This window comes from Oncorhynchus gorbuscha, linkage group LG15, assembly GCF_021184085.1.
Source record: "Oncorhynchus gorbuscha isolate QuinsamMale2020 ecotype Even-year linkage group LG15, OgorEven_v1.0, whole genome shotgun sequence".
NCBI lineage: Eukaryota > Metazoa > Chordata > Actinopteri > Salmoniformes > Salmonidae > Oncorhynchus > Oncorhynchus gorbuscha.
Genome location: NC_060187.1, coordinates 38,124,086 through 38,139,208, shown reverse-complemented (window position 1 = coordinate 38,139,208; position 15,123 = coordinate 38,124,086). Strand labels below are relative to the sequence as shown.

Sequence of the window (15,123 nt, the reverse complement as noted above, 5' to 3'; positions counted from 1 at the left end):
CTACTGGTAACACAACCGCACTACTGGTAACCAGACCACACTACTGGTAACCAGACCACACTACTGGTAACACAACCGCACTACTGGTAACCAGACCACACGGCTGGTAACCAGACCACACTACTGGTAACCAGACCACACTACTGGTAACACAACCGCACTACTGGTAACCAGACCACACTACTGGTAACACAACCACACTACTGGTAACCAGACCACACTACTGGTAACACAACCGCACTACTGGTAACCAGACCACACTACTGGTAACCAGACCACACTACTGGTAACACAACCACACTACTGGTAACCAGACCACACTACTGGTAACACAACCACACTACTGGTAACCAGACCACACTACTGGTAACACAACCGCACTACTGGTAACCAGACCACACTACTGGTAACCAGACCACACTACTGGTAACACAACCGCACTACTGGTAACCAGACCACACTACTGGTAACACAACCGCACTACTGGTAACCAGACCACACGGCTGGTAACCAGACCACACTACTGGTAACCAGACCACACTACTGGTAACCAGACCACACTACTGGTAACACAACCACATTACTGGTAACCAGACCACACTACTGGTAACACAACCGCACTACTGGTAACCAGACCACACGGCTGGTAACACAACCGCACTACTGGTAACCAGACCACACTACTGGTAACACAACCGCACTACTGGTAACCAGACCACACTACTGGTAACACAACCGCACTACTGGTAACCAGACCACACTACTGGTAACACAACCGCACTACTGGTAACCAGACCACACTACTGGTAACACAACCGCACTACTGGTAACCAGACCACACGGCTGGTAACCAGACCACACTACTGGTAACACAACCGCACTACTGGTAACCAGACCACACTACTGGTAACACAACCGCACTACTGGTAACCAGACCACACGGCTGGTAACCAGACCACACTACTGGTAACACAACCGCACTACTGGTAACCAGACCACACGGCTGGTAACCAGACCACACTACTGGTAACACAACCACATTACTGGTAACCAGACCACACTACTGGTAACACAAGCGCACTACTGGTAACCAGACCACACGGCTGGTAACCAGACCACACTACTGGTAACACAACCGCACTACTGGTAACCAGACCACACGGCTGGTAACCAGACCACACTACTGGTAACACAACCACATTACTGGTAACCAGACCACACTACTGGTAACACAACCGCACTACTGGTAACCAGACCACACTACTGGTAACCAGACCACACTACTGGTAACCAGACCACACTACTGGTAACACAACCGCACTACTGGTAACCAGACCACACTACTGGTAACCAGACCACACTACTGGTAACACAACCACATTACTGGTAACCAGACCACACTACTGGTAACACAACCGCACTACTGGTAACCAGACCACACTACTGGTAACCAGACCACACTACTGGTAACACAACCACATTACTGGTAACCAGACCACACTACTGGTAACACAACCACACTACTGGTAACCAGACCACACTACTGGTAGCCAGACCACACTACTGGTAACACAACCACATTACTGGTAACCAGACCACACTACTGGTAACCAGACCACACTACTGGTAACACAACCACATTACTGGTAACCAGACCACACTACTGGTAACACAACCGCACTACTGGTAACCAGACCACACTACTGGTAACCAGACCACACTACTGGTAACACAACCACACTACTGGTAACCAGACCACACTACTGGTAACACAACCGCACTACTGGTAACCAGACCACACGGCTGGTAACCAGACCACACTACTGGTAACACAACCACATTACTGGTAACCAGACCACACTACTGGTAACCAGACCACACTACTGGTAACACAACCACATTACTGGTAACCAGACCACACTACTGGTAACACAACCGCACTACTGGTAACCAGACCACACTACTGGTAACCAGACCACACTACTGGTAACCAGACCACACGGCTGGTAACCAGACCACACTACTGGTAACACAACCACATTACTGGTAACCAGGCCACACTACTGGTAACCAGACCACATTACTGGTAACCAGACCACACTACTGGTAACACAACCGCACTACTGGTAACCAGACCACACGACTGGTAACCAGTGGCTCAGTTGGTAGAGCATGGCGCTTGTAACGCCAGGGTAGCGGGTTCGATCCCCGGGACCACCCATACGTAGAATGTATGCACACATGACTGTAAGTCGCTTTGGATAAAAGCGTCTGCTAAATGGCATATATTATTATTATTATTATTATTATTATTATTATCATATATTACATTACTGGTAACCAGACCACACTACTGGTAACATAACCGCACTACTGGTAACCAGACCGCACTACTGGTAACCAGACCACACTACTGGTAACCAGACCACACGACTGGTAACCAGACCACACGACTGGTAACCAGACCACACTACTGGTAACCAGACCACACTACTGGTAACACAACCGCACTACTGGTAACCAGAACACACTACTGGTAACACAACCGCACTACTGGTAACCAGACCTCACTACTGGTAACACAACCACACTACTGGTAACCAGCCCACACTACTGGTAACACAACCGCACTACTGGTAACCAGCCCACACTACTGGTAACACAACCGCACTACTGGTAACCAGACCACACTACTGGTAACACAACCACACTACTGGTAACCAGACCACACTACTGGTAACACAACCACACTACTGGTAACCAGACCACACTACTGGTAACACAACCACACTACTGGTAACCAGACCACACTACTGGTAACCAGACCACACTACTGGTAACACAACCACACTACTGGTAACACAACCACACTACTGGTAACCAGACCACACTACTGGTAACACAACCGCACTACTGGTAACCAGACCACACTACTGGTAACCAGACCACGCTACTGGTAACACAACTGCACTACTGGTAACCAGACCACACTACTGGTAACACAACCGCACTACTGGTAACACAACCGCACTACTGGTAACCAGACCACACTACTGGTAACCAGACCACACTACTGGTAACAATACCACACTACTGGTAACCAGACCACACTACTGGTAACCAGACCACACTACTGGTAACACAACCACACTACTGGTAACCAGACCACACTACTGGTAACACAACTGCACTACTGGTAACACAACCGCACTACTGGTAACCAGACCACACTACTGGTAACACAACCGCACTACTGGTAACCAGACCACACTACTGGTAACACAACTGCACTACTGGTAACACAACCACACTACTGGTAACACAACCGCACTACTGGTAACCAAACCACACTACTGGTAACAAAACCGCACTACTGGTAACACAACCGCACTACTGGTAACACAACCGCACTATTGGTAACCAGACCACACTACTGGTAACCAGACCACGCTACTGGTAACACAACCGCACTACTGGTAACCAGACCACACTACTGGTAACAATACAACACTACTGGTAACACAACCACACTACTGGTAACCAGACCACACTACTGGTAACACAGACCACACTACTGGTAACCAGACCACACTACTGGTAACCAGACCACACTACTGGTAACACAACCACTACTGGTAACCAGACCACACTACTGGTAACACAACCTGCACTACTGGTAACCAGACCACACTACTGGTAACACAACCGCACTACTGGTAACCAGTGGTAACACAAACTACTGGTAACCAGACCACACTACTGGTAACCAGACCACACTACTGGTAACCAGACCACACTACTGGTAACACAACCACACTACTGGTAACCAGACCACACTACTGGTAACACAACTGCACTACTGGTAACCAGACCACACTACTGGTAACACAACCACACTACTGGTAACCAGACCACACTACTGGTAACACAGACCACACTACTGGTAACACAACCACACTACTGGTAACCAGACCACACTACTGGTAACAGACCACACTACTGGTAACCAGACCACACTACTGGTAACACAACCACACTACTGGTAACCAGACCACAACTGGTAACCAGACCACACTACTGGTAACCAGACCACACTACTGGTAACACAGACCACACTACTGGTAACCAGACCACACTACTGGTCAACCAGACCACACTACTGGTAACACAACCGCACTACTGGTAACCAGACCACACTACTGGTAACCAGACCACACTACTGGTAACCAGACACACTACTGGTAACCAGACTACTGGTAACCACACACTACTGGTAACCAGACCACACTACTGGTAACACAACCACACTACTGGTAACACAGACCACACTACTGGTAACCAGACCACACTACTGGTAACACAGACCACACTACTGGTAACTACAACCAACCACACTACTGGTAACACAGACCACACTACTGGTAACCAGACCACACTACTGGTAACACAACCACACTACTGGTAACCAGACCACACTACTGGTAACACAGACCACACTACTGGTAACACAGACCACACTACTGGTAACCAGACCACACTACTGGTAACCAGACCACACTACTGGTAACCAGACCACTACTGGTAACCAGACCACACTACTGGTAACCAGACCACACTACTGGTAACACAACCACACTACTGGTAACCAGACCACACTACTGGTAACACAACCACACTACTGGTAACCAGACCACACTACTGGTAACACAGACCACACTACTGGTAACCAGACCACACTACTGGTAACACAACCACACTACTGGTAACCAGACCACACTACTGGTAACCAGACCACACTACTGGTAACACAACCACACTACTGGTAACCAGACCACACTACTGGTAACCAGACCACACTACTGGTAACACAACCACACTACTGGTAACCAGACCACACTACTGGTAACACAACTGCACTACTGGTAACACAACCACACTACTGGTAACACAACCGCACTACTGGTAACCAAACCACACTACTGGTAACAAAACCGCACTACTGGTAACACAACCACACTACTGGTAACACAACCACACTACTGGTAACCAGACCACACTACTGGTAACCAGACCACACTACTGGTAACACAGACCACACTACTGGTAACCAGACCACACTACTGGTAACCAGACCACACTACTGGTAACACAACCACACTACTGGTAACCAGACCACACTACTGGTAACCAGACCACACTACTGGTAACACAACCACTACTGGTAACCAGACCACACTACTGGTAACACAACCTGCACTACTGGTAACCAGACCACACTACTGGTAACACAACCACACTACTGGTAACCAGACCACACTACTGGTAACACAACCACACTACTGGTAACACAACCACACTACTGGTAACCAGACCACACTACTGGTAACCAGACCACACTACTGGTAACACAGACCACACTACTGGTAACCAGACCACACTACTGGTAACACAACTGCACTACTGGTAACCAGACCACACTACTGGTAACACAACCGCACTACTGGTAACCAGACCACAGTACTGGTAACACAACCACACTACTGGTAACACAACCGCACTACTGGTAACCAGACCACACTACTGGTAACCAGACCACACTACTGGTAACACAGACCACACTACTGGTAACCAGACCACACTACTGGTAACACAACCACACTACTGGTAACCAGTAACCAGACACTACTGGTAACTACTGGTAACCAGACCACACTACTGGTAACACAGACCACACTACTGGTAACCAGACCACACTACTGGTAACCAGACCACACTACTGGTAACACAGACCACACTACTGGTAACACAACCACACTACTGGTAACCAGACCACACTACTGGTAACCAGACTACACTACTGGTAACCAGACCACACTACTGGTAACCAGACCACACTACTGGTAACCAGATCACACTACTGGTAACACAACTGCACTACTGGTAACCAGACCACACTACTGGTAACACAACCGCACTACTGGTAACCAGACCACACTACTGGTAACACAACCGCACTACTGGTAACACAACCGCACTACTGGTAACCAGACCACACTACTGGTAACACAACCGCACTACTGGTAACCAGACCACACTACTGGTAACACAACCACACTACTGGTAAGCAGACCACACTACTGGTAACACAACCACACTACTGGTAACCAGACCACACTACTGGTAACCAGACCACACTACTGGTAACCAGACCACACTACTGGTAACCAGACCACGCTACTGGTAACACAACCGCACTACTGGTAACCAGACCACACTACTGGTAACACAACCACACTACTGGTAACCAGACCACACTACTGGTAACACTACCACACTACTGGTAACTCAACCACACTACTGGTAACCAGACCACACTACTGGTAACCAGACCACACTACTGGTAACACAACCACACTACTGGTAACCAGACCACACTACTGGTAACCAGACCACACTACTGGTAACACAACCACACTACTGGTAACCAGACCACACTACTGGTAACACAACTGCACTACTGGTAACCAGACCACACTACTGGTAACACAACCGCACTACTGGTAACCAGACCACACTACTGGTAACCAGACCACACTACTGGTAACACATCTGCACTACTGGTAACACAACCACACTACTGGTAACCAGACCACACTACTGGTAACCAGACCACACTACTGGTAACACATCTGCACTACTGGTAACACAACCACACTACTGGTAACCAGACCACACTACTGGTAACCAGACTACACTACTGGTAACCAGACCACACTACTGGTAACCAGACCACACTACTGGTAACCAGATCACACTACTGGTAACACAACTGCACTACTGGTAACCAGACCACACTACTGGTAACACAACCACACTACTGGTAACCAGACCACACTACTGGTAACCAGACCACACAACTGGTAACACAACCACACTACTGGTAACCAGACCACACTACTGGTAACCAGACCACACTACTGGTAACCAGACCACACTACTGGTAACCAGACCACACTACTGGTAACACAACCACACTACTGGTAACCAGACCACACTACTGGTAACACAACTGCACTACTGGTAACCAGACCACACTACTGGTAACACAACCGCACTACTGGTAACCAGACCACAGTACTGGTAACACAACCGCACTACTGGTAACACAACCGCACTACTGGTAACCAGACCACAGTACTGGTAACACAACCGCACTACTGGTAACACAACCGCACTACTGGTAACCAGACCACAGTACTGGTAACACAACCGCACTACTGGTAACACAACCGCACTACTGGTAACCAGACCACACTACTGGTAACACAACCACACTACTGGTAACCAGACCACACTACTGGTAACAATACCACACTACTGGTAACACAACCACAGTACTGGTAACCAGACCACACTACTGGTAACCAGACCACACTACTGGTAACCAGACCACACTACTGGTAACACAACCACACTACTGGTAACCAGACCACACTACTGGTAACACAACTGCACTACTGGTAACCAGACCACACTACTGGTAACACAACCGCACTACTGGTAACCAGACCACACTACTGGTAACACAACCGCACTACTGGTAACACAACCGCACTACTGGTAACCAGACCACACTACTGGTAACAATACCACACTACTGGCAACACAACCACACTACTGGTAACCAGACCACACTACTGGTAACCAGACCACACAACTGGTAACACAACCACACTACTGGTAACCAGACCACACTACTGGTAACCAGACCACACTACTGGTAACACATCTGCACTACTGGTAACACATCTGCACTACTGGTAACCATACCACACTACTGGTAACCAGACCACACTACTGGTAACCAGACCACACTACTGGTAACCAGACCACACTACTGGTAACCAGACCACACTACTGGTAACACATCTGCACTACTGGTAACACATCTGCACTACTGGTAACCAGACCACACTACTGGTAACCAGACCACACTACTGGTAACCAGACCACACTACTGGTAACAATACCACACTACTGGTAACACAACCACACTACTGGTAACCAGACCACACTACTGGTAACACAACCACACTACTGGTAACCAGACCACACTACTGGTAACCAGACCACACTACTGGTAACAATACCACACTACTGGTAACACAACCACACTACTGGTAACCAGACCACACTACTGGTAACACAACCACACTACTGGCAACACAACCACACTACTGGTAACCAGACCACACTACTGGTAACACAACCACACTACTGGTAACCAGACCACACTACTGGTAACCAGACCACACTACTGGTAACACAACCACACTACTGGTAACCAGACCACACTACTGGTAACCAGACCACACTACTGGTAACACAACCACACTACTGATAACCAGCCCGCACTACTGGTAACCAGACCACACTACTGGTAACCAGACCACACTACTGGTAACACAACCGCACTACTGGTAACCAGCCCACACTACCGGTAACCAGACCACACTACTGGTAACACAACCACACTACTGGTAACCAGACCACACTACTGGTAACCAGACCACACTACTGGTAACACAACCACACTACTGATAACCAGCCCGCACTACTGGTAACCAGACCACACTACTGGTAACCAGACCACACTACTGGTAACACAACCGCACTACTGGTAACCAGCCCACACTACCGGTAACCAGACCACACTACTGGTAACCAGACCACACTACTGGTAACCAGACCACACTACTGGTAACCAGACCACACTACTGGTAACCAGACCACACCACAACCCTAGTGAAGACAGTCAGTATATGGACTTCAGACAGCCTGTGAGGGTGTAAAGAGGACTGTCACAACAGTCACAACTGTCACACAATAATTATCACTGAATTTTCACAGTAAATGATTGTAATGTTTACGTGTCAATTAATCCCATAAGGGATGGGTTGCCAACTGGTGATTTGACACAAAAATAAAATGTAATTCATTCAGTTGAAAATTCAATATGCCATGTTATGAGAAGTTTACATTACTGTTGTGTGTATTACGGTACTGTACCTGCACTGTGCGGATAAAATTGAGTGTCACCCTCTCCTCTAGGTCACTGTGAGGGGTGTACAGGGTCAGAATCTTCACAATCTGGAACAGAGACACAGTTAGCCCTGCAAGGATGTGTACATAGACATATACTGTATAAAAAATAACATGGTTCTCTAGTGAAGGGAATAATGTTCACATAATCATATTGGTTTTATTCTATTTAAATAATATCTTCAACACTTTGAACATTTCACCCTGCCAATACCAGTTTAAAAACCACCCATTGCAATAGTGTAGTAATAGTGATAAGGGTGCCACCTGCTGGGTAGACAGGGCAGTGCAGGTGTGAACGAGGGCCTGTGCGTCAGCGTCTGTCTTCTTGCCCACTTGCAGGAGCTGAGCGGCCTGGATGAGAGGCTCCAACAGGGCCACAGCTCCCCCTGCCTGCAGCCCACGGGTCCGCAGCCACTCCTCCAGCAGACTCACATTATACCTGGCAGAACCCAGCAGAACAAAAAGAATGGAGTCAGGTCCAACAGTCACCTGGTACTCTACATGCAAACTGTCCCCTTTGGAAACCAACTCTAGTGGCTCTATTCAATGCTGAAGTGTTACAGATTGCACAATAGAAATATAAAGGTCATTTCCGTTTGGTATGACATACACAGCGTTTACTGTGAATGCAGTCTAAGCCAACGCGGGGTGAGAACATTGCCTTTAAATTTCAATTGGGCTTTAGTGCCGAACTTCCACAATACAGATTGAATAGAGCCCTAGCTTTATATTAGACATCTGGCTGCATATCTTTTACTGAAACTTGTTCCTGCTCAGGCCCTGTGTGTGTGTGTGTGTGTGTGTGTGTGTGTGTGTGTGTGTGTGTGTGTGTGTGTGTGTGTGTGTGTGTGTGTGTGTGTGTGTGTGTGTGTGTGTGTGTGTGTGTGTGTGTGTGTGTGTGTGTGTGTGTGTTTCTGTCCTCTGACCGTATCTGCAAGCCTCGGCTCCAGCTACACATGTCCTTGCGTAGCAGCAGGCTGTTGAGGGCAGAGGCAGAAAGGAGGTGGGTGAGCTGACGGAAGGCCTGCTCCATCAGGGTGGGGGGTAGGGCCTGGCGGGACAGGGCCGTGTGGAGGGCACCCAGCTCCCTCAGCACTGCAGCCATACTCGGGGTCTCCCGTGCATTCCTCTCTACAGCCCTGGGATCAGACCCCGCACGCTTCCTAAAGTTCCCCAGCTTCACCCCCGACCCAGACAGTCCTGGGATCATCTCACTCTCCAGCATGGCAGGAACTGTGGAGGGATTGAGTGGGTCAGGGGAACAGGAGCTACTGTTGAAGGGTTACGTAGTGGAATGAAAGCAAACTATGATAAAACATTTAGTCGACTGGTTGGGTTGGTTTTGATATTGTTCTGGAGTTGGTCAGTCCTACCAATGATGGGCTGCAGGCGGGTTTCTGAGATGTACAGGAGCTGCTGATAGGCCTGGATACAGAGGGCACTCAGAGCACGGTTTAACTCACTCAGGTCAGAGGTCAACGGAACCAAATCCTCATTCTAGAGACAAAGCACAAATACTGTCTGTCAATTACATGTTGAAGTATGTATGTAATGGCTGTTGTTGCCATGAACTCAATAACTAGGGGTGTATTTCCCCGGGCAGCTTACATGGCCATGAATAACTCCTGACATTATTTAGTGATAATAACTCCTGACATTATTTAGTGATAATAACTCCTGACATTATTTAGTGATAATAACTCCTGACATTATTTAGTGATAATAACTCCTGACATTATTTAGTGATAATAACTCCTGACATGATTTAGTGATAATAACTCCTGACATTATTTAGTGATAATAACTCCTGACATGATTTAGTGATAATAACTCCTGACATGATTTAGTGATAATAACTCCTGACATGATTTAGTGATAATAACTCCTGACATGATTTAGTGATAATAACTCCTGACATTATTTAGTGATAATAACTCCTGACATTATTTAGTGATAATAACTCCTGACATTATTTAGTGATAATAACATGACATTATTTAGTGATAATAACTCCTGACATTATTTAGTGATAATAACTCCTGACATTATTTAGTGATAATAACTCCTGACATTATTTAGTGTTAATAACTCCTGACATTATTTAGTGATAATAACTCCTGACATTATTTAGTGATAATAACTCCTGACATTATTTAGTGATAATAACTCCTGACATTATTTAGTGATAATAACTCCTGACATTATTTAGTGATAATAACTCCTGACATGATTTAGTGATAATAACTCCTGACATGATTTAGTGATAATAACTCCTGACATGATTTAGTGATAATAACATGACATTATTTAGTGATAATAACTCCTGACATTATTTAGTGATAATAACTCCTGACATTATTTAGTGATAATAACTCCTGACATTATTTAGTGATAATAACTCCTGACATTATTTAGTGATAATAACTCCTGACATTATTTAGTGATAATAACATGACATTGTTTAGTGATAATAACTCCTGACATTATTTAGTGATAATAACTCCTGACATTATTTAGTGATAATAACTCCTGACATGATTTAGTGATAATAACTCCTGACATGATTTAGTGATAATAACTCCTGACATGATTTAGTGATAATAACTCCTGACATGATTTAGTGATAATAACTCCTGACATGATTTAGTGATAATAACATGACATTATTTAGTGATAATAACTCCTGACATTATTTAGTGATAATAACTCCTGACATTATTTAGTGATAATAACTCCTGACATTATTTAGTGATAATAACTCCTGACATTATTTAGTGATAATAACTCCTGACATTATTTAGTGATAATAACTCCTGACATTATTTAGTGATAATAACTCCTGACATTATTTAGTGATAATAACTCCTGACATTATTTAGTGATAATAAACATTATTTAGTGATAATAATGACATTATTTAGTGATAATAACTCCTGACATTATTTAGTGATAATAACTCCTGACATTATTTAGTGATAATAACTCCTGACATTATTTAGTGATAATAACTCCTGACATTATTTAGTGATAATAATAATAGTGATAATGGCATTATTTAGTGATAATAACCTGACATTATTTAGTGATAATAACTCCTGACATTATTTAGTGATAATAACTCCTGACATTATTTAGTGATAATAACTCCTGACATTATTTAGTGATAATAACTCCTGACATTATTTAGTGATAATAACTCCTGACATGATTTAGTGATAATAACTCCTGACATGATTTAGTGATAATAACTCCTGACATGATTTAGTGATAATAACTCCTGACATGATTTAGTGATAATAACTCCTGACATGATTTAGTGATAATAACATGACATTATTTAGTGATAATAACTCCTGACATTATTTAGTGATAATAACTCCTGACATTATTTAGTGATAATAACTCCTGACATTATTTAGTGATAATAACTCCTGACATTATTTAGTGATAATAACTCCTGACATTATTTAGTGATAATAACTCCTGACATTATTTAGTGATAATAACTCCTGACATTATTTAGTGATAATAACTCCTGACATTATTTAGTGATAATAACTCCTGACATTATTTAGTGATAATAACTCCTGACATTATTTAGTGATAATAACTCCTGACATTATTTAGTGATAATAACTCCTGACATTATTTAGTGATAATAACTCCTGACATTATTTAGTGATAATAACTCCTGACATTATTTAGTGATAATAACTCCTGACATTATTTAGTGATAATAACTCCTGACATTATTTAGTGATAATAACTCCTGACATTATTTAGTGATAATAACTCCTGACATTATTTAGTGATAATAACTCCTGACATTATTTAGTGATAATAACTCCTGACATTATTTAGTGATAATAACTCCTGACATTATTTAGTGATAATAACTCCTGACATTATTTAGTGATAATAACTCCTGACATTATTTAGTGATAATAACTCCTGACATTATTTAGTGATAATAACTCCTGACATTATTTAGTGATAATAACTCCTGACATTATTTAGTGATAATAACTCCTGACATTATTTATAATAACTCCTGACATTATTTAGTGATAATAACTCCTGACATTATTTAGTGACATAATATAACTCCTGACATTATTTAGTGATAATAACTCCTGACATTATTTAGTGATAATAACTCCTGACATTATTTAGTGATAATAACTCCTGACATTATTTAGTGATAATGACATTATTTAGTGATAATAACTCCTGACATTATTTAGTGATAATAACTCCTGACATTATTTAGTGATAATAACTCCTGACATTATTTAGTGATAATAACTCCTGACATTATTTAGTGATAATAACTCCTGACATTATTTAGTGATAATAACTCCTGACATTATTTAGTGATAATAACTCCTGACATTATTTAGTGATAATAACTCCTGACATTATTTAGTGATAATAACTCCTGACATTATTTAGTGATAATAACATGACATTATTTAGTGATAATAACATGACATTATTTAGTGATAATAACATGACATTATTTAGTGATAATAACATGACATTATTTAGTGATAATAACATGACATTATTTAGTGATAATAACATATGACATTAGTTAGTGATAATAACATATTACATCTGCCTGCACCCTCACGCCCGAGTAGCATCACCACCCTGAATGGTTCCGACCAAGAATAAGTGGACATCTATAAGTACCTAGGTGTCTGGCTAGACTGTAAACTCTCCTTCCAGACTCATATCAAACATCTCCAATCTAAAATCAAATCTAGAGTCGGCTTTCTATTCCGCAACAAAGCCTCCTTCACTCACGCCGCCAAACTTACCCTAGTAAAAACTATCCTACCGATCCTCGACTTCGGCGATGTCATCTACAAAATAGCTTCCAATATTCTACTCAGCAAACAGGATGCAGTTTATCCCAGTGCCATCCGTTTTGTTACTAAAGCACCTTATACCACCCACCACTGCGACCTGTATGCTCTAGTCGGCTGGCCCTCGTTACATATTCGTCGCCAGACCCACTGGCTCCAGGTCATATACAAGTCCATGCTAGGTAAAGCTCCGCCTTATCTCAGTTCACTGGTCATGATGGCAACACCCACGCGTAGCACACGCTCCAGCAGGTGTATCTCACTGATCATCCCTAAAGCCAACACCTCATTTGGCCGCCTTTCCTTCCAGTTCGCTGCTGCCTGTGACTGGAACGAATTGCAAAAATCGCTGAAGTTGGAGACTTTTATCTCCCTCACCAACTTTAAACATCTGCTATCTGAGCAGCAAACCGGTCGCTGCAGCTGTACATAGTCCATCGGTATATAGCCAACCCAATTTACCGACCTTTTCTGCTCTTTGGCACACCAGTATCTCTACCTGCACATGGCCATCTGATCATTTATCACTCCAGTGTTAATCTGCTAAATTGTAATTATTCGCCTCTAGACTCTATTTTATTATTTTCTACTGTGTTATTGACTTGTTTATTGTTTACTCCATGTATAACTCTGTGTTGTTGTCTGTTCACACTGCTATGCTTTATCTTGGCCAGGTCGCAGTTGTTCTCAACTAGCCTACCTGGTTAAATAAAGGTGAGATAAAAAAAATAAAAAATAAACATTATTTAGTGATAATAACATGACATTATATAGTGATAATAACTCCTGACATTATTTAGTGATAATAACTCCTGACATTATTTAGTGATAATAACTCCTGGCATTATTTAGTGATAATAACTCCTGACATTATTTAGTGATAATAACTCCTGACATTATTTAGTGATAATGACATTATTTAGTGATAATAACTCCTGACATGATTTAGTGATAATAACTCCTGGCATTATTTAGTGATAATAACTCCTGACATTATTTAGTGATAATAACTCCTGACATTATTTAGTGATAATGACATTATTTAGTGATAATAACTCCTGACATGATTTAGTGATAATAACTCCTGACATTATTTAGTGATAATAACATGACATTATTTAGTGTTAATAACTCCTGACATTATTTA

At 43.3% G+C, this 15,123-nt stretch overlaps 1 protein-coding gene across 2 annotated transcripts in view; it reads right to left on the bottom strand.

The window, feature by feature from the left end:
* The window catches only part of si:dkey-110c1.10 (unconventional myosin-Vb), a 38,440-nt gene that overhangs the window by 5,522 nt on the left and 17,795 nt on the right, over positions 1-15,123 (bottom strand). For both annotated transcript variants that reach the window (XM_046301102.1, XM_046301103.1), the window contains 4 exons: positions 10,479-10,602; positions 10,032-10,338; positions 9,370-9,544; positions 9,070-9,150 (listed from right to left, as the gene is read on the bottom strand). In XM_046301102.1, coding sequence (XP_046157058.1) covers positions 9,070-9,150; positions 9,370-9,544; positions 10,032-10,338; positions 10,479-10,602 — 687 coding nt within the window. The remainder of the gene's footprint in view (positions 1-9,069; positions 9,151-9,369; positions 9,545-10,031; positions 10,339-10,478; positions 10,603-15,123) is intronic.